This window comes from Choloepus didactylus (assembly GCF_015220235.1).
Source record: "Choloepus didactylus isolate mChoDid1 chromosome Y unlocalized genomic scaffold, mChoDid1.pri SUPER_Y_unloc2, whole genome shotgun sequence".
NCBI lineage: Eukaryota > Metazoa > Chordata > Mammalia > Pilosa > Megalonychidae > Choloepus > Choloepus didactylus.
Window position 1 is genome coordinate 186,596 of NW_023637625.1, and position 25,847 is coordinate 212,442.

The 25,847-nt window shown below is 37.0% G+C and overlaps 1 protein-coding gene across 1 annotated transcript in view; it reads left to right on the forward strand.

The window, feature by feature from the left end:
* WDR44 (WD repeat domain 44) overlaps positions 1-25,847 on the forward strand; it is a 100,720-nt gene that overhangs the window by 14,714 nt on the left and 60,159 nt on the right. The window contains exons 2-3 of the mRNA XM_037824732.1: positions 5,147-5,180; positions 11,034-11,108. Of these exons, the coding sequence (XP_037680660.1) occupies positions 5,147-5,180; positions 11,034-11,108 (109 nt within the window). The remainder of the gene's footprint in view (positions 1-5,146; positions 5,181-11,033; positions 11,109-25,847) is intronic.

Genomic DNA, 25,847 nt, shown 5'->3' on the forward strand with positions numbered 1-25,847 from the left:
TACATCTTCAGTAATTAAACCCCTCAGCTTATGAAAATTGTATTTTTATTATTTGATCTCTGCAGTGCGAAGCTTCAGTTTTTGTCTTTACTTGGAAAGATTAGTAGTGGTTCAAATGTATTATATGTCAAATGCAGGGAAATAAAAAAACAGCTAGAATATGCCTATAGTTTTGGTGGTGGTGGTTTTGTTTTCTTTTTTTTATTGTGGAATATAACATACATAAAAGTGATAACTTTCAAAGTGCGATTTAGCACATGGCTAAAGAGCAAATTTCAAAGAATGTTGTGGGTTACTGTAGTTTTGATTAAAACAGATAACTTAGGAAAAAATTTAGGATTCCTAGGACAAAACAAAAATCACCAAGTGCTCTTCTCTCCTTCATTAATGAAAAAAAAAAAGACTAGATTTCCAGCTCTTCCCATGTAAGAACTATTTCGACAGACTAGAATAACCATCAGTAAGCAGAATAATTCATCTTTAGCAAGTGCCAGTTTAGAGGAAGCCAAAATAAGTGTTTTATTTTGTGTTTTAAAGTGCTTATAGTTTGTAGTTCTCTGAAGCCTTGCATAACTTTCTACTGTAGAAATAACCTTTGCAAATACCCCGCCCCCCCCACTATACACAACTTCACTGCCCCTCCTCTCTGCTTCCAGGATATCATGAGCTTGTATGTCTCATAGTACTTATAATATTGTTTTGAAATTTTCTGTTCATGTATTTGCCTAACCCACCAGTTTGTGAACTCTCTGGGCAAGGACTGCATCTTTCTCATCCTTTTTTCTTCAATGCCTGGCAATTCTTGGCATATGGTAGGTAGGCAACCAATAAGTCTTTGTTGACTGAAAGAAGGGAAGTAAGGGCTCAATTAATCCAACTCCTCCATTTTGCAAGAGTGGAAACTGAGGTTTGGAGAGGTTATGACATTAGAAATGTAAACTTTTAGAAACAAGAGATCCTGGAAGCCATTTGTTTCAACCTTTTGTTAAGGTGTCATTCATTCAATTTCTGTTTGAACAGTATATCAGGAAAGCAGCTCTTTCCTGTTTCTGAGCTCCAGTTAATATTAAAATCATCAGGTTGAGCAAAAGTTTATCTCCTTGTAATTTCTATTCTTGTAGTTCTGCTGTATGATGCCTCCGACTTTTGAACATAGCTACTTTTTTCCCTTATCTTCTCCAGTTTAGCCATCCTTAGTTCTTTATATCATTTCACTTAGCTTCTAGAACATTCACCAGTTGGTTTCCCTCTTTTGTATATGTTCTATTTCATCAACATTCCTTTTAAAATGTGGTATCCCAAATAGAACATGATATTTTTAAGTGTGTTTTAATTAGCGAATAGTAGAGTAGAACTTACCATTCCCCTTGCTTTGGATATAAAAGTTCTGTTAATGCATGCTAAGATCACATTAGCTTTTTGGCGAAGATTACTCTGTCCGGGCACTCAACAAAAATGCCTAAATGTTTTCACATAATTCGCCGTTAAGCCATATCTCCCGCATCATGCTATTTACATTTATCCGTACTACGTGTCATTCTTTTAACATGTGGCCCATTGTTCTAGCCTGTTGAAATATTTTTGGATTCTGTCAGCTAGTATATTCCCTATCCTTCCCAACTTGATGTCATCTGCAAATTTGGTAGACATGCCATCAGTGTCCTCATCCAGAATATTAATAAGAATATCAAGTAGGATAGGGCACTAAAGGAGATTGCATTCTATTTTTTTTTAGTGATCTATTAATCAGAACACCTCAAGTAATGTCATTCAACCAGGTGTAAACCCACCTGAGTGTATTATCTTCTAGCCTATATTTTTTCGTTATCTAAAAGGATATCATGAGAGAATCATAGAATTTTGTGCTGAAATCCAGATTTTTTGTGTGTACAGTATTCTCTTTATATTCTAGGCCAGTAACCCTGTCAAAAACGAAATTAGGCCAATCTTGCATAATTTGCCTTCTGTGAATGCCCACTGACTTTTAATGAGTATCTTTTTCCCTTGCCTAGGGCTCTTAAACCATTTAACGATGTGTTTAAGAATTTTGCTTGGGATTGACATCAAGCAAATTCGTCTGTAGTTTGTGGCAACTACCGTGTTTCCAGTGTTGAATATTAGAGTATTTTCCTTACAGCATTTTCTTCCATTCTCCTTGATTCTTCAAAGGTTTTAGATAATGAGTGAGCTATTTCATATGTAAATTCTCAGAGTATGTTAGGATATTATTTGTCTGGGACAGAAGGATTGAACTAATAATTGGGTACTTTTATCTCCTTGCATGCTTTGGGATTTGATTTCCTGATTCATAATTTGTTTTTCCCTTTCTGGTTTGACTATCAATAATCCTAATTGGAAAACAAGAATCAAAGCAGCCTTTTTTGTCTACTGTACTTTTTACCCTCATATCCGCAGACCTGCACTTTCTGTTTGTTATTCTTGTTCTGAATATAAATGGGAAAAAAAGTCTTTGACTCTGAGTTTTTTTTGAAGTCTTAAGCCATTTGAGTGCCAGCCTTTTTTGATTCTGTTCTTCTAGGTTTTTTGCAGTTTTCTTTGGATATGTGCCCATTCCATCCCTCCAGTCTTTTCTGCATGTTTTCCTTTATAATATTGCTTATGGTCACATAGATTGTTACTGGCCGATTCAGGGCTAAAATTCAGGTCTCCTGATTCTGGGTCATGTTCTTTCACTGTGTCGCTAAATTTATAGTCCTTCTACTTCCAGACTGATGTTGTGTTCCCCTTTCAGTCTCTGGGACCCCAAGCCTTCCCTGGAATATCTGTGATACTTCTGTCTAGATCAGTGAAGGATTTTAATAAATGACCACATTTCCATTTGACTGGCTATCTCCCCACGTGAAACCATGAAGGGACATTTGAGTTGTTAAGGCAGATTGAGAGGCTGCATGGGTTGTTAGCACCAGCAAAGAGATTTGGGTCCTAGTCCTAAATAGGCCTTTTGACCTTAGCATAAACTCCATGAGGGCAGGAATCATGTCTGTTTTGTTCTGTACTTTACACCCAATGCCTAATGCCATTCCTGGTATACAAAACAGTAAACAGTAGGTAAATGTTCAATGAATGGGTTAATAAAACCTTCTTTGGCCTTATTTTCCTCACATGTAAATTGAGATCATTGGTCTAAATTATTTTTAAGGTTCCTTCAAACCCTAAAAAAATATTTCTTGCCTTCTGGCTGAATTTTTTTATTAAGTTTTTCTTTTATGCTTTTAGGATTTTGAAAAGAATTGCTGAAAATTTAAGAGTAGATAATATCAACAGGTAGGGTCCTCTTAGCAACTGCAACAGAAAAACCCTCATTTGTTAAGTTGCATCTAAATCTTTTGAAAATAGCCTACTGCTATGTATTTTCTATTGGACTGATTTCTGTTTCTGTAAAGTAAGTGAAGATTGTTCTTTTTTGTTGTTGCTGTTTTGTTTTTTTTTTTTAACTTTATTTATCAAAAAATTAAAAAACAAACAATAAAAAAAACGTTTCAAACAAAGGAATATGAAAAATAAATAAGTTTAGATTGTTCTTGCTAATAGTAAATTAGAGAATCAGGTTCAGCAAGTTCCAAAGTAGAGCCATTGTAAAAACGTCAATAAACTGTACTTTGTATATTTCTCCCTTATGCTGAAATTGTATTGAATCTAGTACTATTATGTCAAAGCTTAAAAAGGATTCAACATTTTGCCTTTGCAAATTTTAAAAATTCTTTCATTTTTTACTAGTCCCTAATATTCTATTAATGGATCAAATATTTATCACAAAAAAATTTTGTTCTTACGAACTACCATGTTACAGAAAATTCTAGGCTCAATAGGCTGGAAGAAGCTGTAGTACATAGTTTGAAATATTTTACTACCTACCAATGCCTTAGTAACTTTGTAATCTTTAAAATATGCTTTGAACAAGAGTGTCTTTTGTTACTAGTTACTATTTGATATCACCAATTTATTGATGCAAGCAGGATCCCATTTTAACCAACAACTCAATATAATCTGCCTTTTTTTTTATGTTCCCTGTTAAGTGGGCTGAAGCTTGACAGGCTGTAGGATATCTTTTCTGTGTTCTAGAAGTTGGGCTCAGGCTCCCAACTACTGACAGACTGCCTTTGAGAAATTTGGTGAAGCTCTCCATCTGTTAATTTAGATGGAGTAATTCAAAGTTACTGAAGAAACTGTTTATTGTGTGTCTCCCTTGTACTCTCTTAACTTAATCCTCATAGCAGTCCTGTGAAGCAGATGGTATTAGCCTGTTTTACAGATGAAATAAAGTTAAATGATTTGATCAAGATCACATGTAGAGTAAATGGAAGAAACCATATTCAAACAACATTCATCTGCTCTAAAGCCCATGCTCTTTTCATTCTGTCTCCTTGTCTCTCAAAAGGAAGTAATAAACTATATTTATAGTTTGTACAGGCCTGCATATGTAAAGCCCCATCAGAAACAGTCTGGAACATTTCTGTGTTTGTCAACAATTGGTCTGTAACTTCTCAGAAAGGGATCTTATGAAACAAGACTTGAGATAAATGTGGCTTTGTATTTTTTTTTTATTGCTTTAGGCATCCATTTGTGTGGAATCATTTTTCTTTTTTAATTGGAATAGCCTTGGTTTTAACTCTGGAAACATAAGATTTTGTTACATAGCTGTACAGGTTTGTCAGGGAAACCAAATATTTGGGGATAGAAACATTTTCATTTCTGGAAATTGTCCTTTGTTAACGTGAAATTATATTGACCAGGTACTGCAATTAAACAGACACTATTTTGTGACTTTGTTTTAAGACGATTCATCAAAGAAGCACACAAAATTTTACTTACAAGGTTGTTTCCTGTAGTATTATGTGTCATTCATGTGTGTATATGATATATATCATATATATACATACATATACATATATGCTTATATGTCAGAGAAGACAAAAGATTGTGTACTTCACAATCTCTGTTAAGATAGTCACTTTAATTTTCTTCTCTACTTGAAGTTTTCCATATTTTCTATAAGCGCATGAGACATTTTCCAATCACTATACACATGATTTTTAAAACTTGGATTTGTCTTTAATAAGTAAATAGAAGTATTTCCCTTCTCACCTCCACTATTCAACACCTCCTTGCTTTTATTTCTGAACAGGTCTCCAGGAAAGGTTGGGTTTTCAACATTAGAGGTAAGTTGTGCTTTCCGAAAGTTAAGTTTCTACACATTGTGTACACTTTACATCCGTGTTTTCTCTTGTATGTAATTCTTCATTTTCTTACTTTCTTTTACTTCTTTTTTGCTCAAGAATATTGTCATTATGTCCTACTAGGTATAATTAGACACTCCAGAAATATCTAACTAAATAATGTACTGTAAGGAAGGAACTTTAAATATCCTTCAGATTACCACTAATATTTATTTGGTTTTATGATTTTTAGGATGAAATAACAGTATAAAAATACTAGTAATTGCGTGTGTGTGTGTGCGCGCACACATGCACACTTTTGTGTTCAGTTGAAAAGGTAATACTTACATGGCAAAAATGTGAAGTAGCCAGAACACTTAAGTGCCTGTGGACATATATATTGATACAATTCATATATATGGAAATCAGTCCCAACCTTATACTCAAGTAGAGGATTTCGATATTGAGGCATTATGCCGCTGAGTCCATTAAGTACAAGAATATCACAAAACAGAATTATTTACATCCAGTAGTGTATATACTGAATGTGTATGTATACATATGTTTGTGTGTGTATGTATGTCTAATCTTGAACATGCTTTTTTTTAGTCACAATGGATATTCTTTAATAAATTGTATATTCATATGGAATATTATACAGCAGTAGAAATGACTGAACTAATTATACCCAATAATATGGATAAATTGTAGTACCAGTTTTGTGGAGGAGGGGGACCAAGTCACAGAAAAATACATGCAATGATATGTCATTTATATTAAGTTTAAAAGCATACAAAATTAAAGAATATATTGTTTAGGGATACAAGCATGGTGAAACTATCAGGAACAGCAAAGAATGATAAGCACAAAATTTAGAATATCAGCTATCTCTGAGAGGGATAGAACTTAATAGAAATGAAGAAGGATAGACAGGAGACTTCAAAGCTAATGGTAAAGTTCTTTTTCTTAAACTAAGTGTTCTTCCATAGGTCTTTATTCCTTCTATTTTATAAACATTGTATTTACTCAATATTTATTAAGAACAATTTTTAAAATTAATACATGCACATGGTTAAAATCCAGTCAGTGCAAAAGGTATATGGTGACTTTGAAGGATTGTATGTTATGTGAATATATCTCAATAAAATTGCACTTAAAAAACAAACATACAAAAAGCCAAGGAACCCCAACTAGCTTCCCTTCCAGGAGCCCTGATCTTCAAATCCCCATATCCAGAGACAATTGCTGTTTATACTTGCAGATTTTAAAAGTCACTTAATTCTAAGATATGTTTAAGTTATAACAAATAGATTTGGGGAATTTACTTTATCCTGATAATTATACATTGTCCTTAACTTGAGTAAAATTAGGTAGTATATGTACATATTTAGCAAATAAATATGAAGTTGGATATTGTTCATTTTTTAGTTTTTATTTTATAATTAACAGGAAGCTGCAAAGGTTGTACAGAGGGGTCCTGTGTAGCCTTCACCCAGTTTCCCTAATGGTTATGTATAATTATATAATGATAGCAAAACAAGAAATTTGACATTGGTACAATGTGAGTGTGTAGTTCTATGTCAATTTATCACATGTATATTTTATAGCCACCATCACAATAAAAATGTAGAACTATTCCATCATCACATAGGTCCCCCTTTGCTACCCCTTTGTAGTCACACTTACCACCTCCATATCATCCTTAATCCCAGGCAACCACTAATGTTTCCCATCTTTATAATTTTATCATTTCAAGAATGTTAATATAAATGGAATCAAATAGTATGTGACCTTTTGAGATTGGCTTTTTTTCATTCAGCATGATGCCTTTGAGATCAGCCAAGTTGTCACATGTATCAGTGGCTTGCTCCTTTTTATTGCTGTGTAGTATTCTATGGTGTGGATGTACTTAGGCTTTGAGTGTATATTATGCATATTTTTATTAGAGAATGTTTGGACTTACAGAGCAATCATGCAAAAAATACATTATTCCCATATACCACCCCATTATTAACACCTTGCATTGCTGTGGTACATTTGTTACAATTGATAAAAGCACATTTTTATAATTGTAATATTAACTCTATTCCATGGTTTAATTTAGGGTTTGCTGTTTGTGTTGTGCAGTTCCATGGATTTTTTTTTTAAGTTTTTATTCTAGTAACATATATACAACCTAAAATTTCCCCTTTAAACACATTTAAATATGTATTTCAGTGTTGTTAATTACATTCACAGTGTTGTGCTACCAGTACCACCATCCATTACCAAAATTTCCATCGTCCCAAATAGAAACTCTGTACCTTTTAAGTCTTAACTTCCTATTCCTTATCCCCACCCCATCCTCTGGTAACCTGTTTTATAGATTCTGCCTCTATGAGTTTGCTTAATCTAATTATTCCCTATCAGTGAGATCATACAACATTTGTTCTTTTTGAGGATTTTATAGTCTCACAGGAGAGATTGTATACCAAGGGGAGATATGAAGTATCAATGTTTGTAGAATAGAATAGATGTTAAATGCTGCAAGGAATTTGGAGGAGGAAGCGGGGGGCGAGAGTGCAAGCACGAGAGCCCTGTTGCCTGGAATCGCCAAGAAAGGTTTCAGGGAGGAGTTAGAACACATCCTGGGCCTTGAAGTTTGTGAGAGGTTTGCATAGGTAGATAGAAAAGAATTGGGAATAAAATGAACTAATTATGCAAAGGAACAGTATTTGCTAAGAGCATTGAGTAGATGGTGTTACCCTTATAAAACTTACAGAAGTTTCAGTGGTGAAATGTTAGAAAAGCAAGTTGGCTCCAGATTATGATGAGCCTTGAATGTCAGGTAAAGGACTCTAGGCTTTAATGTTCCAAAGTAGGACATTTAAAAAGTTAAATTTTTACAAATATTACACTGTGACATCCAAGGTTTTGTGCTGGGAAATTAAAGTAAAAATGAAAGTTAACTGGTAGAAAGATAGAAGGAAGTTTGGAGGAAAGAGACTAAGTACAGAGAGTGCTAACAGGCCCTTAGAATGCTAACACATAAGACTCACACAAAGGGATAGTGCTGACAGGAATGGATGGATGGATATGACAGCCATTTAAGAGTGGTTTCTTTTTTTTTCCTTAGCAAAAAAGAGTAGAAGTTGTGTCTTTTAAAAAAATAATTTCCCTTTAGTCACTGTTAATAGCTTCCCCACCCTCACTGTTAAAAACTAGACGTGACCTGAATTTTTTTTGTAATTAATATTTTTAGCTTAATGTTTTCTAGTAAATAACAACAGTAAAGATTTGTCTGAGTGTAGATCACTTTTGTACAAATGATTTGTGAGACTGAGTTAGTCTTCTGTTAGTTGTGCTAACTAAAAGCTCAAATCTTACTACTATGAGGAGGTTACAAGCAACTCTATAATACCTAGCAAGATGGAGGGTAATGGTGATGTGAATTCCTAGGAATTAAATAATCCACCATACCTTTTAAGGAAGCATGTTTCAGAAATTATGATAAGTGGGGGTTGGAGAAATGGCCTGATAGAGGGGAAGATGGGATGTAGTAGTTACTGCATTTTAGTAATGGTGCAGACCAATGGAGCAGACCATCTCCAGAAGGAGATAATAAATGAGGACTATCTCAAGTATAGCTAGGTTGGTTTGGTCAGCAGGCACATGCTTTTCTTCCTTTGCTGTATTCCCAAAGCCTGAGTGGAAGTGCTACAAGAAAGACCTGGAATTCTCTAGAAGAGAGTCATAGGTGACTATATATACTAATTCATGTTTTACTAAAAAATCTTCTGACTACCTTCTCTAAAGATCAGGCCCTCGGGTAGGTGCCATATTACTCCTTTAAACTTGTGACTTAATAGCAGTTAACTTTATTGGACTTGGTATCTTTGAAAAGTTAAAAGTCCAAGAGGGTTTTGTTTAAGTCAGATAAAATAGAAGTCTAATTACTGTTTGGCAGTTTTGGTCAGTGTAAGAATGTTAATCTGTGATCTTTTGAAGTACTTCATTGAAACGAATTAAATTGAGGTACAGGAATTCTTTGTGTTTTTGCTTAGCTTAATTTAGGGAAAATATACCTGGGATTATGTAGTACAGTGCTTCTGATTTTCCTACTAAATAAAAGTTATTGGGAGATAATTGGATAAAAATACTTAATTAGTAAGACAATTGAAGGTGTTTCTCTAATATGCATTAACTATTCTTAATGACCATCAGCTTTTACGTATTCCCTCTTCCTCTTCATTTTCAAGGATATCTTGCTAATTGATTTGATTAGATTTTCTTCAGTTTAAAACCAGGATTCCATTAAAGGATATATAAACTTAAGATATGTGTGTTAACTAAAGAAAAGCCAGAGCATGCATTATTCAACATTCATTCAGCAAATGAATACCAAGCACTGTTTTAGGTACCAAGCACTGTTTAAACATTGGTGAACAGAAAAATAAGGTCCCTGCTCTCATGGAGCTCATATTCTAGTTGGGCAGGGAAGAGACAAAAAGAAAAACAAAAAACAAGTAAACAGTGTCATTTCAAATGGTGATAAGTGCAACGAAAGACAAAAATAGGATAATGCAATTGAGAGGTGAGGGTGTGACTTTGTTTTAAGATGGTCAGAGAATGCTTTTCTGAAGAAATAACATTTAAACTGTGGCCCTAATGGTAAGGAACCAGCCAGTTGGTCATAATATAATTGTAGGGAGTAGTGAGAGAAGGAGGGCAAGAAATGTCGAAGAGGTCAAAAATATAGGCAGGGGTCTTGTTAGGTCCTCGTAGGCCACGGTAGAGTTTGAATTTTAACTAACATTTAAAATACCATGAAACAACTTTGCTCTGGAGGAGTCTGTATAAGATTGGTAAGTATTTGCCAAATGCTGAGAGGAATTTGATGAGGCAGCTATTCAGATTGAAGATATTGCAAGTCCTACAGAAATTTCACTAGCATATTAAAATCTTTAGCATTATATAAATCTCTGGAGTAACTTTATCATGGAGTCTATGATGATCATAAGAAAATGCTTAACACCATCCATGTGTGCCTTATCTGTCAAAATGGTTATAATGACCTTCCTCTTAACACACCCTATGATGTGTGCACCAAAAATTATGAAATTTTTTCTTTCATTAATCAGTAGTAACATTCAAATTGCTATACTTCTATACATATAAAGACAACTTAAGAAGAAAAAGAATATTGTGTTAAAATTTGTGAATATATGATTCTTATTTTACCTAACTTTTTTTCCAGCAGAAATGCCATCCCCATTTCTACCTTCTCTTAACCTCCCGAATATATATATATATATGTACGTATGTGTTTATGAATGTATACGTAGATATATATGTATTTTTGGTGGGTTTAATTTTTTCATCTGTTGCTATTTTAATGTTTGATTAAGCTTTGATTCCTTTTACTTAAACCATGTAGAATTTTAAGAAAACCACTTCTTGAGTGTTTTTCTGTTATATACTTTAGTATTTATGTTTTTATGGAGCAATACTTTGGGAAAAATAGCAATTCTGAGTCAATCTTTGCTTAAATCCTTAATCCCTTTAAGCTACAAAGATACGTAATAGGTTTTGTCTTTCTGTACAGCTTTTTTTAATGTTAAAAAGTTGGGAATGCTTTCACATTTAAAGGAAGATATCCAGTTGCATTAGGAGAATAGAAAATTGAAGATTGGTAACCTTCTAATGAAAATCACATTGTTGCAGTTGGCATAAAATCTCTAGGCAACTATCAGTATAGAAACAGCAAAGCCCTTTATGGACTTTTGTCCATATGTTATATTTTTAAATTTACAACTATTTCAAGCAAATTTTTAAAGAATGGATATCATCCTTTGGTTTCTTTTTCTTTTCAAACAGGAAACAGAGAACACTACATATGAAGTTGGAAATGAGTCCCCTGTACAAGAATTGAAACAAGATGTGTCTAAAAAGGTTGGTAGGATATAATTTTAATATTGATTTTATATCAGACATCATATTTACATAGTATATTTAAAAATGGAAAAATTTATCCACCATTCTTTTAGTCTGGTGTTCTGCACATGGTAGATGTTCAGTAAATGTTTCTTGAATCTGCTTAATTTGTGATTGAAGATGTAGGCTTTTTAGAAGTCATTTTCATAGACTAACCAGTTCCTAATTTATTCTTCAAAGATTATTTTAGAAAAAATGTTTTGTAATGTGTTTTTATTTTTGAAGTTCATTTTTATTAAGCTGTAGCTGTTCTTGAGATTACTACCTCAAGAGGTTAATACTCTTGAGAGTGTTGAAAAGCTCCGTGCCATGAATTCTGATGTCTTTAGGAGTTTGAGGTTACAATAAGTCATTACTTTGATAATGCCTTTGGTAACTTTTTTGTTTTGTTTTGTTGTTTTTTTAAATTCAATTTTAATGAGATTGTTCACTATCATACAGTCATCTGAAGTGCATAATCACTTGCCCACGATATCATAATACAGCTGTACACCCATTATTTCAGAAAAGAAATAAAAACAAAAAAGAAAACTCAAATCCTGCCATACCCCAAGCCACCACCCCCTCCATTATTGACTCATAGTATTGGTATAGTATATTTGTTAATGTTGATGAAAGAATGTTAAAATATTACTAACTGTAGTACATAGTTTGTAATAGATGTATTTTTCCCTATATACCCCTCTATTGCTAACTTCTAGTTATAGTGTCATAGATTTGTTCTAGTTCATGAGAAGGATGTCTAATATTTGTACAGTTAATCAGGGACATTGTCCACCACAAGATTCACTGTTTTATACATTCCCATATTTTAACCTCCAACTTTCCTTCTGGTGACATACGTGACTCTGAACTTCCCCTTTCCACCACATTCACACATCATTCAGCACGGTTAGTTATTCTCACAATAACATGCTACTGTCACCTCTGTCCATTTCCAAACACTTAAGGTCAATCTAGTTAAACATTCTGTTCATAATAAGCCACCGCTCCCAATTCTTTAGCCTCATTCCATACCCTGGTAACTTACAATTCATCTCTATGCGTTTACGTATTTTAATTAGTTCATGTCAGTGAGACCATATAATATTTGTCTTTATGTGTCTGACTTATTTCACTCAATATAGTGCCCTCAAGGTTTCTTCATCAGTCCGTTTATTTGTTTTGTTTTTTTTTTCTTAAGATGCTTTTGTTCACCCGCCATACATTCTGTCCTAAGTAAACAATCAGTGGTTCCCTGTATAATCATGTATTTATGTATTCACCACCGTCACCACTATCTATATAAGGATATCTCCGTTTCTTTCACTAAGGAGGAGGAAGTCAAAGAAGGTAGACAGACAAAAGAAAAAGCAAAAGAAAGAAAAAAAATGACAGCTAAAAAGCAACAAAAGGAAAGATAGAATTAAACTAAAGTACGATTAAGGAGTCAGACAACATCACCAATGCCAAGAGTCCCATACTCCTCCCTTATATCCCCCTCTTACAGGCATTTAGCATTGGTGTATTGCCTTTGTTAACATTAAAGGAAACACAATACAATGTTTCCATTAACTATGGTCTCTAGTTGGCATTGACTGTATTTTTCCCCAGTACTACGCCATTTTTAACACCTTGCAAGGTTGACATTCATTTGTTCTCCCTCATGTAATAACATATTTGTACAATTTGTACATTTTATCCCAATTGTTGAGCACTCTAGGTTTCACTGAGTTATACAGTCACAGTCTTTATCTTTCCTGTTTTCTTCTGATGTACCCCATGCTCCTGACCTTCCTCTTTTAACCATACTCACGGTCATCTTTGTTCAGTGCACTTACATTGTTGTTCTACCATCACCCAAGATTGTGTTCCATAACCTCTCATTCTTGTCTTTTCCTATCTGTCTGTAGTGCTCCCTTTAGTATTTCCTGTAGAGAAGGTATCTTGTTCACAAACTATCTCATTGTCTGTCTGTCAGAGAATATTTTAAAGTCTCCCTCATATTTAAAGGACAGTTTTGCCAGATATAGGATTCTCGGTTGGCAGTTTTTCTCTTTCAGTATCTTAAATATATCACACCATTTCCTTCTTGCCTCCGTGGTTTCTACTGAGAAATCCACATATAGTCTTCTCAAGCTTCCTTTGTATATGATGAATTGCTTTTCTCTTGCTGCTTTCAGGATTCTCTCTTTGTCTTTGCCATTTGGTAATCTGATTATTAAGTGTTTTGGCATAGGCCTATTCAGATCTATCCTGATTGGGGTACGCTGCGCTTCTTGGATCTGTAGTTTTATGTCTTTCATTAGAGATGGGAAATTTTCATTGATTATTTCCTCTATTATTGCTTCTGCCCCTTTCCCCTTCTCTTCACCTTCTGGGACACCCATGACATGTACATTCATGCACTTTATGCTGTCATTCAGTTCCCAGAGACGTTGCTCATATTTTTCTATTCTTTTCTCTATCTGTTCTTTTGTGTATAGGCTTTCAGGTGTCTTGTTCTACAGTTCCTGAGTGTTTTCTTCTGCCTCAAGCTCTGCTGTTGTATGCCTCCATTGTGTTTTTCGTCTCTTGTGTTGTGCCTTTCATTCCCTTAGATTCTGCCAATAGTTTTTTCAAATTTTCAATTTCTACCTTATGTTCGCCCAGTGTTTTCTTTATGTCCTTCATCTCTTTTGCCATATCTTCCCTGAATTCATTGACTTGGTTTTTGATATGATTTAGCATATTTATTTGAGAATCTTTAAATGATTGTTTCATTAAAGTGAAACAATATCTCACCTGTGTCTTAATTGAGGTGTAAGTTTGTTCCTTTGACTGGGCTGTATCTTCTTGTTTCCTAATGTAATTTGTAGTTTTCTGTTGTCAAGGCATCTGGTTTCCTTGGTTACCCCAAACAGATTTACCCAGACCAGAATGGGTTCATATCTCAAAGTGGGGCTCTATTCAGAGTCGCGTTTCCCTGAAGGTGTGTCTTAGAAGATTGACAGAATTTCCTGTGAGGCCTCTAGCCGCTGTGCTTTTCCTAATCTGCCCAGCAGGTGGTGCCTGTCAGCCTGCCGAAATGGTGTAAGGAGGTGTGGCCCCTTTAATTCTTAGCTTAGTTTGTTTCTGTTTTGACTGTTTTCCCCCATGCTCTGGGGTCTGAGTTCTGAAGGGTAGACTGGCACTAGAGCTGGGCCCCACCTCCTTCCTCTTGGAGAAGATATACTGCCTAGGGAGTTAACTTCTGCATTTGAACAGTTCCTTTTGTCTGTCTAACTCTGTGACTCCGCCCCTGTCTGAGTCAGCATGCTGCGATCTAAAAATGTCCACTCAGGTTGTGAGAGAGTGTTCTAGTTTGCTAATGCTGCAGAATGCAAAACACCAGAGATGGACTGGCTTTTATAAAAAGGGGGTTTATTTGGCTATACAGTTACAGTCTTAAGGCCATAAAGTGTCCAAGGTAACACATCAGTAATCGGGTACCTTCACTGGAGGATGGCAAATGGCGTCCGGAAAACCTCTGTCAGCTGGGAAGGCACATGGCTGGCGTCTGCTCCAAAGTTCTGGTTTCAAAATGGCTTCTCCCAGGACATTCCTCTCTAGCAAGCTTGCTGCTCTTCAAATAACATCACTCACAGCTGCACTGCGTTCAGTCTCTTTGAGTCAGCATGTTTTATATGGCTCCACTGATCAAGGCCCACCTTGAATGGGTGGGGCCACTCCTCCATGGGAGTATCCCACCAAAGTCACCACCCACAGCTGGGTGGGGCACATTCCAAGCAAATCTAATCAGCACCAAAAGTCTGTCCCACAAGACCACAAAGATAATGGCATTTGGGGGACACAATACATTCAAACTGGCACAGAGAGAAAAATGGAAAGAAAGCCCTGTTTCAGAGCTAGTCTGCAGACCCCCGGTTTCGTCCTTCAGACAGATAGAGCACCCAGTCCTCTGGACTCCCTCTCCCGGGACACTTGGGTGTCCTCCGGCTCTCCAAGGTCAGTCTCTAAAAGCCTCCGTAATTTTCCTTGTTTTTTTAATTAACTTTTTTTTCCATCAGCCCCACCTCCTTGCCACTGGGTGCAACTTCAGGGTACTTTGCTGCCTATTAGGGTTTTGTGTTTGTAGCTTGTGTTCAGTAGTCTACTTTGTTAATTGAAACCTCGGTTGTGGTTGGGCTGAGCTATATTCACTTGCTGGAAGAATGCTGCTTTCTCCCACAGTGAGGTCCTGCAGCTCAGCCAGCCATGAGGGACGTGGTTTCACAATTTTTACTTAGATTTTTTTCTGTAATCTCAGCCATTCCACCCAATCCAGGTTGGTGTACGATGTGTGGACAGTCACGGCTGTCCCCCAGCAGTTGTTCCAAATTATTTACTAGTTGTTCCTGGTTGTTTATTAGTTGCTCCAGGGGACTAACTAAATTCCACACCTCTCTATTGCCACCATCTTGCCCCTCTTCCTTTGATTCCTTTTAAAGAATCAATGCTAAAAAACTTCAGAGTTAGTTTTCTAGAAGAGATTGAACACAAGATAAAGATTTTGAAAATGGTCATTTTGCATGCTTCAGTTTGCTAAAGCTGCCAAAATGCAATATACCAGAAATGGACTGGCTTTTAACAATGGGGATTTATTAGGTTACAAGTTACTATTCTAAGGCCATGAAAATTGTCCAAATTAAGGCATCAACAACAGGATACTTTCTCTGAGGAAAGGCTTTTGGCATCCAGGGTTCCTCTGTCACATGGGAAAGCATATGGCTGGAGTCTGCTGGTCCTTCTCTCCTGGGTTTAGCTTTTGTTTTCAGTGGCTTTCTCTCTGAGCATCTGTGGGTCCTTTCTTAGTATCTCCAGGCTTTTCTCTTTCTAAGCTCGCTCTCTCTCTCTCTCTCTCTCTCTCTCTCTCTCTCTCTCTCTCTCTCTCTCTCTCTCTATGAGCTTTCTTAAAGGACTTCAGTAAAGGATTAAGACCAACTTAAATTGGGTAGGTCACATCTCAATGGAAACAACCTAATTAAAAAGTCCTACCCATAACAGGTCTGTACCCACAAGAATGGATTAAAAGAACATGAAATCTTCTAGGGTATGTAACAGTTTCAAACCAGCACATCAGAGCATCAGGATGAAGCCTATATAGGAAAAGGAGGATGGCGTGTGTTCATTCATTTATACAAATTTTGAGTGTTTTCTGTGCTCTAGGCACTGTTCTAAACTGTTTTGGGTTTCCAGAGCCCAAAGAGATGACATTTTCTATCCGAGAGTAGAATTTCTCAACAGTGGCAGTATTGACATTTTGAACTGGATTATTTTGGGAATTGGGGGAAGCGAGGCTGTCCTGTGCCTTGTAGGATCCTTATTCAGCATCCCTGGCTTATACCCAACTAGATGTCAGTAACATTCTCCCCTCCACAGTTGTGCAAGAAAATTGTCTCCAGACATTGCCAAATGTGGGAAGGGGGGCGTGTGCAAAATCACTCCCAGTTGAGAACCATTGTTCTACTCTTATGGAATTTAAAAATTTAATAGACTAAATATTTTAGTGTTGATTAGATACTTTCCTTTAAAAGGAAGGATTTCCCCTTTGGGAGAAATGGTGGTATTGTGTATTAGCATAAGTAAGATAAAAACGGAACCTTTTTTTTTTAATTTTATTTTGAAATAAATTCAAACTTACAGAAACAGTTGCGAAAACAATACAAACCCCATACACAGAACTCCAGCATAACCTGACCCCCCCCTCCCCCAATACCCCGATCCACCAACTTTAACATCCTGTCACACCATTTCTTTCTTTCCCTCCCTCCCTCCCTATCATCCATCATCTATTGCTCTGTCTTCTGAATATATGAAAGCAAGCTGCACACATCCTTGAACAAACACTATAATTCACATATACGTTTCCCATGAACAAGAACATTCTTTTATGCAATCTCATTAAGCACAGCTAAGAAGTTCAAGAAATTTAACACTGATACAAAGCTTACATTCTGTATTTCCTTTTTGTTTTTCTTGTGTCCCAACTGTGTCCCTTTGAGCCTCCTCTCCTCCATCCTCAGATCCTATCCAGGATCATCCTTGGTATTTGATTGTCATTATCTATTTAGACTGTCTTTTTTTTTTCAATTGTGGAAACATATATACAGCCTAAATCTCCCCATTCCACCCCATCCCTAGCATTCCATTAGTGGGATTAATCACATTTAGAATGTTGCAATGCCATCACCTTCCCACCATCCATTATTAGAAATTTCCTTCACCCCAAACAGAAACCCTACACTCATTTTAACTCCCCTTTGCCCCTTCCCCCACTTCTTGTAACCCATACTCTACTTTTCATCTCTATGGTCATATTCTCTGATACTTTCTTTGTGTTTACCGTGGAGATTAAATTTAACCTCTTAAATCTATAACAGTCTTGTTTTTCTTTGATACCAACTTAACTTCAATAGGACACATAAACTGTGTTCCTATACTCCTCCATTCCCTCACCTTTATGTAGTTCTTGTCAAAAATTACATATTTTACATTGAGTCCAAAACCACTGATTTATCATTACAGTTTATGTATTTTAGATCCTGTAGGAAGTAGATAGTGGAGTTACAAATCAAAAATACCATAGTATTGGTATTGATATTTACCATGTGATCTTTACTGGAAATCTTTATTACTTCATGTGGTTTCAGTCAGTTGTTTAGTGTCCCTTCCTTTCAGCCTGCACAATTCCCTTTAGCATTTTTTATAGGACTGATATACTGGTGATGAAATCCCTCAGATTTGATTTTCCGGCAATGTTTTCATCTCCCCCTCATTTTTACCCTCCAGGTGTTTGTGAATTTTCTAAGTCTCTGATGGTTATTGACTTCTATTTGTATTCCATTGTGGTCAGAGAATGTGCTTTGAATAAATTCATTTTTTTTTAATTTATTGAGGCTTGTTTTACATCCCAGCATATGGTCTATTCTGGAGAAAGATCTGTGATCACTAGAGAAGAATGTGTATCTTGGTGATTTGGGATGCAATGTTCTATATATGTCTGTTAAATTTCTCTGTATCTCTCTGTCTCCTTTTTTTGTTTCTCTGTTGGTAGGGCTTCCTTTAGTATCTGAAGTAGGGCAGGTCTTTTATTAGCAAAATCTCTCAGCATTTGTCTGTGAAAAATTTCAGCTCTCCCTCAAATTTGAAGAACTTTGCTGGATAAAGTATTCTTTGTTGGAAATTTTTCTCTCTCAGAATTTTAAATATGTCATGCCACTACCTTCTCGCTTCCATGGTGGCCAATGAGTGGTCACTACTTAGTCTTATGTTGTTTCCTTTGTATATGGTGAATTGCTTTTCTCTTGCTGCTTTCAGAACTTGCTCCTTCTCTTCAGTATTTGACAGTCTGATCAGAGTATGTCTTGGAGTGGGTTTATTTGGATTTATTCTATTTGGAGTTCACTGGGCATTTATGCTTTGTGTATTTATATTGTGTAGAAGGTTTGGGAAGTTTTCCCCAACAATTTCTTTGAATACTCTTTCTAGAACTTTATCCTTCTTTTCCCCTTCTGGGACACCAAAGAGTCTTAAACTTGGATGTTTTATTTTATCTATCATATCCCTCAGATCCATTTCGATTTTTTTTTGTTTTTCCCCATTCTTTCTTTTGTTCTTTCATTTTCCATTCTGTGGTCCTCAAGGACGCTGAGTTGTTGTTCAGCTTCCTCTAGTCTTGTACTATGAGTATCCAGAATCTTTTTAATTTGGCCAGCAGTTTCTTTTATTTCCATAAGATTGTCTATTTTTTTATTTACACTTGCAATTTCTTCTTTATGCTCTTCCAAGGTCTTCTTCATGTGCTTTATCCTGTGCCATGCTCTTTTTCATATCATTTATATCCTGTGCCATGCTCTCGTTGTTTGTCTTTAGTTCTTTGATTAATTGCTCCAAGTACTGTGCCTCCTGTGATCCTTTTATTTGGGTGTTTGGGTTTGGGTTCTCCATATCATCTGGTTTTATCATATGCTTTAAAATTTTCTGTTGTTTTTGGCCTTTTGGCATTTGCTTTAATTGATAGGGTTCTTTCAGAATATGAAAAACACCAATCTCTAATTTTTCAGATCTACAGCTTGGTGGCGTACACTTTCTCTAATCAGCAGATGGCATCCGCGAGTCATCTCTTCCCTTCAAGTCGGCTCTCCCCAAATTTGTCTTTGTGGTGTGTGTGGTTCTGATTGTTGTGGGTTTCAATTGGTGCACTAAGTTTGGGTGTGTTATTGGTGCTGTCCGCCCTGAATGAGGCATGTGTCTGAGTGGTTCAGGAGGCAGGGCAGCTTTAGTAATCAAACCTCCCAGGTGTTCCCGGAGATTTAAGGCTGTTGCAAGAGTCTAAGCCTTCATTTCAGTCTTGCCACAGATTGTCTCTGCCACTGACCCACAAGTCCTTGGTATTGGCTTAGGGTTCCTGGGATTTCCGAGCAGGTCCCCCTTCTCAGCTGTGCTCTTCTAGGACCTCTGCTGAGGGAAGGCCGCGCCATGTCACAATGCCCACCGGCCCTCCAGGGAAGCCCTGGGCTGCTGGGCCATGCAGGGGCATTCCCAGCCTGCTGTAAAAATGGCTGAATAGGGCATGTTAATTTCCCCCTGTCTGCACAGCTCTGCCTTCCCAGCTCCGGGACAGTTAGCTGTGGTTGCACTAAAGGCCACTGTCCACAGCCAATATGTGGCGTGTGTGCAGTGCTGCAGGAAACACTCCCCATCACACTGGGACCCTTGGCGCGGCTCTGGTATGTGACCCTGACCCCGGGCAGGAGCATCCCCAGCCCGCCAGGAGGATGGCTACAAGGGGCACGGTTTCTTTCTCCTTTTGGCTCCCCTTTGTCCTCTTGGCTCCGAGACAGTTAGCAGCAGGTGTGGGAAGGACTATCTTCCAAGCCAGATATTGAGGCGTTGGCACAGCCCATTCCTGCCGCGCTTCACTGCGTGGTTCTTGCCGCTTTATCCACAGCCGCTCCCGGGTTTTGTTTTGTTTTTTTAAAAAGAACTAGTCCATCTCCAAACGTCAACCCAAAGTTTTCCACATCACAGCGTAGCCGCCGGACTTTTAGCCGGCTCACTCACTCGTTTCAAAATACAGACTCTTGGTTTCATCAAATGCATGGTCCCTGTGGATTTAGCAGACCTTGTCCAGCTGGTGTATCATTGGAACTGAGTTCTGGGTCACTTTCTGACTTTTATCTAGTATTTTTCATGGAGGTGTTTTTTTGCCCTGTCTCACCTAGCCGCCATCTTAGGTTCTCCCTGGAACCATTTTTAAAAATAAGAAATTGCCCACAATTCTGTATTGTCACAAACAACTGTTTTGATTTTTCAGCAATACTATTTTGTTGTCCATTTGCATATATTTTTTGCCTAATTGTAGCATAGGAATAATTTTATATTCTACCTTTTCCTCTTACCATTTTCAGATTTTCCTCATATTTGTACACAGTTTCAATAATCAGTTTTCATTTGATCCATCATCAAGAGAATATATTTACAATGTATCTAACCATTCTTATTGTTGAATACTTGGAATGTGTCTATTTTTTCCACTATAGCTTTTTCCCTTTTAAAAATTCTTTTCTTAGGATTAATACAAATGAGTCCTTTTCTTTAGGAAGTAGCAAAAAAAAGTTTGTTTTTAAGGAGAGTTTGGAAGCTGAAAAATAGTAAGAAAATATTATGGTCAGTAGACTGAGGCTTAAGACTTAGGTATCAATTTTTAAAAAGTCCAAGCCTTTTCATTTCAATTAGGTGTCAAGCCTTATTGAAAAAGGGTGTGGGGATATACTCTGCACCAAGATATGGTCTCTGCTTTCAAGTAGCTTACGTTTTAGTAAAGGAAATCAGATCAAACAAAACTAAATGTAGTATGTTTTCATGTGAACTCACAAACTATTTTAAGAACACAAAGAGAGACTTTACTTCCCTCTTGGGGATAGGGATGGGATGGGGAAGACGTCACTGAGGAAGAAGCATCTGAGGTGGTTCTTGATGGATGGATAGGATTCAGACAGGCAAAGGAGGAGGAAGAAAGGCATAATCAAAGGCATGGAGATGGGGAATGTGCAAAATGTTTGAGGATTTTAGTAGATACCAAAGTTAGGACCAGATTATGGGAATGCCTTATGTCATACTAAAATTTTTGGATTTTATTTGATAAGCATTGGGAAAGCTGTGAGCTTTTTGAAGCACTGAGGCGTTGTAAACCAAATAATGCATTACCATGATCTCCTCTATGTTGGTCTTGATTCTCACGGTTCTCTTTGTCTTTCCCTTTTTTGCTGCCTTCTAAAACCCAGGAAAAATGCAAAATCATTCCCAGTTGAGAACTATTGTTCTGCCCTTATGGAAGGGCATAAGAATACCATAAATAGGTGATGTGGAGGCATATCAAGAAGTAGAAAATATGGGCCTTGCTCTCCAGGAACTGATTATCTGGTTGTGGAGAAAATATATATGTACAGATAGCCCATATACTGCCCTGTATTTATATTATTGTTTATACTGTAGTAAACATAAGAATGATAAGGGTTCAGAGGAGGGAGAGATTGCTCTCAGATAAGGGATTAGGGGTGACACAATTTTCAGCTTCATTTTGACCCCCCTTGTACTGTGGACCTTTCAATTATGCATAGTGATTATTTCAAATCTTTATGCTCAACACCTGTTCTCTCTGCCCACTTGCATCCTCCTTGCTTTCAGCAGATGGCCTTGTTTTCTATTGCACATAGGCATGACAGGCTAAGAAGCCTGAATTCACTCCACTGTCCATCGTCTCTAACTTCCCTTACCTGAAAATTTGTTTTCATTCCTTACCTCTTTCTCCTATCATCTCTGAGAATTAAGTGTTTTTGTTACCCTCTGTCTAAGGTAGTTTGGTATAATACAAAGAACACTGGATTTTTTTTAGAAAGACCTGGATTTGAATCTTGGCTTTGTAGCTTATTATCTGTGGGACCTTGGGCAAAATTCTTAATGCCAGAGAGATAATCCAGGTACCTTTTAAGGCCTGTGTGATGGCTAAATGAGAATGTATATGTTGGGTCTGGTATACAATAAGTCCTCTTTCCTTTCTTCTCCTGAACTTTGTTCTGTGATCTTCTTTTCCATTGGCTCCTTCCCCTCAACTTATAAAAATTGCTGGTCCACCTTCTAGTAGACTCTTCCCTTTATAGCCAAGCTTCTTGAAAAAGTAGTTGGTACTGGCTGTCTCTACGTCTTCACCTCCTATTCATTCTTTTTTTTTTTTAAATCATCATTTTATTGAGATATATTCACATACCACGCAGTCATACAAAACAAATTGTACTTTCGATTGTTTACAGTACCATTACATAGTTGTACATTCATCACTTAAATCAATCCCTGACACCTTCATTAGCACACACACAAAAATAACAAGAATAATAATTAGAGTGAAAAAGAGCAATTGAAGTAAAAAAGAACACTGGGTACCTTTGTCTGTTTGTTTCCTTCCCCTACTTTTCTACACATCCATCCATAAACTAGACAAAGTGGAGTTTGGTCCTTATGCCTTTCCCAATCCCATTGTCACCCCTCATAAGCTACATTTTTATACAACTGTCTTCGAGATTCATGGGTTCTGGGTTGTAGTTTGATAGTTTCAGGTATCCACCACCAGCTACCCCAATTCTTTAGAACCTAAAAAGGGTTGTCTAAAGTGTGCATAAGAGTGCCCACCAGAGAGATCTCTCGGCTCGTTTTGGAATCTCTCTGCCACTGAAGCTTATTTCATTTCCTTTCACATCCCCCTTTTGGTCAAGAAGATGTTCTCCGTCCCATGATGCCGGGTCTACATTCCTCCCTGGGAGTCATATTCCACGTTGCCAGGGAGATTCACTCCCCTGGGTGTCTGATCCCACGTAGGGGGGAGGGCAGTGATTTCACCTTTCAAGTTGGCTTAACTAGAGAGACAGGGCCACATCTGAGCAACAAAGAGGCATTCAGGAGGAGACTCTTAGGCACAAATATAGGGAGGCCTAGCCTCTCCTTTGCAGCAACCGTCTTCCCAAGGGTAAAACTTATGGTAGAGGGCTCAACCCATCAAACCACCAGTCCCCTATGTCTGTGGTCATGTTAGCAACCATGGAGGTGGGGTAGGCGAATACCCCTGCATTCTCCACAGGCTCCTCAAGGGGGCACTACATCTTTTTTTTTTTTCCTTGTTTTTCTTTTCTATTTTTTTTTTTAACTTTCCCTTCTTTTTTAAATCAACTGTATGAAAAAAAAAGTTAAAAAGAAAACAAACATACAATAAAAGAACATTTCAAAGAGACCATAACAGGGGGGTAAGAAAAAGACAACTAACCTAAGATAACTGCTTAACTTCCAACATGTTCCTACTTTACCCCAAGAAAGTTACATAATATAGCAACATTTCTGTGAACTTGTTCCTACTATATCCATCAGAAATTAACAGACCATAGTCATTTCTGGGCATCCCCAGAACGTTAAATAGCTTATCTGTTCTTCTTGGATTTTTGTTCCCCCTTCCTTAATTGGTCTCTACTGCTAGTTCCCCTACATTCTACATTATAAACCATTTGTTTTACATTTTTCAAAGTTCACATTAGTGGTAGCATATAATATTTCTCTTTTTGTGCCTGGCTTATTTCGCTCAGCATTATGTCTTCAAGGTTCATCCATGTTGTCGTATGTTTCACCAGATCGTTCCTTCTTACTGCCGCGTAGTATTCCATCGTGTGTATATACCACATTTTATTTATCCACTCATCTGTTGAAGGACATTTGGGTTGTTTCCATCTCTTGGCAATTGTGAATAATGCTGCTATGAACATTGGCGTGCAGATATCTGTTCGTGTCACTGCTTTCCGACCTTCCGGGTATATACCGAGAAGTGCAATCGCTGGATCGAATGGTAGCTCTATATCTAGTTTTCTAAGGAACTGCCAGACTGACTTCCAGAGTGGCTGAACCATTATACAGTCCCACCAACAATGAATAAGAGTTCCAATTTCTCCACATCCCCTCCAGCATTTGTAGTTTCCTGTTTGTTTAATGGCAGCCATTCTAACCGGTGTTAGATGGTATCTCATTGTGGTCTTAATTTGCATCTCTCTAATAGCTAGTGAAGCTGAACATTTTTTCATGTGTTTCTTGGCCATTTGTATTTCCTCTTCAGAGAACTGTCTTTTCATATCTTTTGCCCATTTTATAATTGGGCTGTCTGTACTACTGTCATTGAGTTGTAGGATTTCTTTATATATGCAAGATATCAGTCTTTTGTCAGATACATGGTTTCCAAAAATTTTTTCCCATTGAGTTGGCTGCCTCTTTACCTTTTTGAGAAATTCCTTTGAGGTGCAGAAACTTCTAAGCTTGAGGAGTTCCCATTTATCTATTTTCTCTTTTGTTGCTTGTGCTTTGGGTGTAAAGTCTAGGAAGTGGCTGCCTAATACAAGGTCTTGAAGATGTTTTCCTACATTATCTTCTAGGAGTTTTATGGTACTTTCTTTTATATTGAGATCTTTGGTCCATTTTGAGTTAATTTTTGTGTAGGGGGTGAGGTAGGGGTCCTCTTTCATTCTTTTGGATATGGATATCCAACTCTCCCAGCCCCATTTCTTGAAAAGACCATTGTGGCTCAGTTCAGTGACTTTGGGGGCCTTATCAAAGATCAGTCGGCCATAGATCTGAGGGTCTATCTCTGAATTCTCAATTCGATTCCATTGATCTATATGTCTATCTTTGTGCCAGTACCATGCTGTTTTGGCAACTGTGGCTTTATAATAAGCTTCAAAGTCAGGGAGTGTAAGTCCTCCCACTTCGTTTTTCTTTTTTAGAGTGTCTTTAGCAATTCGAGGCATCTTCCCTTTCCAAATAAATTTGATAACTAGCTTTTCCAAGTCTGCAAAGTAGGTTGTTGGAATTTTGATTGGGATTGCATTGAATCTGTAGATGAGTTTGGGGAGAATTGACATCTTAATGACATTTAGCCTTCCTATCCATGAACATGGAATATTTTTCCATCTTTTAAGGTCCCCTTCTATTTCTTTTAGTAGAGTTATGTAGTTTTCTTTGTATAGGTCTTTTACATCTTTGGTTAAGTTGATTCCTAGGTACTTGATTTTTATAGTTGCTATTGAAAATGGTATCTTTTTCTTGAGTGTCTCTTCAGTTTGTTCATTTCTAGCATATAGAAACATTACTGACTTATGTGCATTAATATTGTATCCTGCTACTTTGCTAAATTTGTTTATTAGCTCTAGTAGGTGTATCGTCGATTTCTCAGGGTTTTCTAGATATAAGATCATATCATCTGCAAACAATGACAGTTTTACATCTTCTTTTCCAATTTGGATGCCTTTTATTTCTTTGTCTTGCCGGATTGCCCTGGCTAGCACTTCCAGCACAATGTTGAATAACAGTGGTGACAGCGGGCATCCTTGTCTTGTTCCTGATCTTAGAGGGAAGGCTTTCAGTCTCTCACCATTGAGTACTATGCTGGCTGTGGGTTTTTCATATATGCTCTTTATCATGTTGAGGAAGTTTCCTTCAATTCCTACCTTTTGAAGTGTTTTTATCAAAAAGGGATGTTGGATTTTGTCAAATGCTTTTTCAGCATCTATTGAGATGATCAATTGATTTTTCCCTTTTGACTTGTTAATGTGTTGTAATACATTGATTGTTTTTCTTATGTTGAACCATCCTTGCATGCCTGGAATGAAC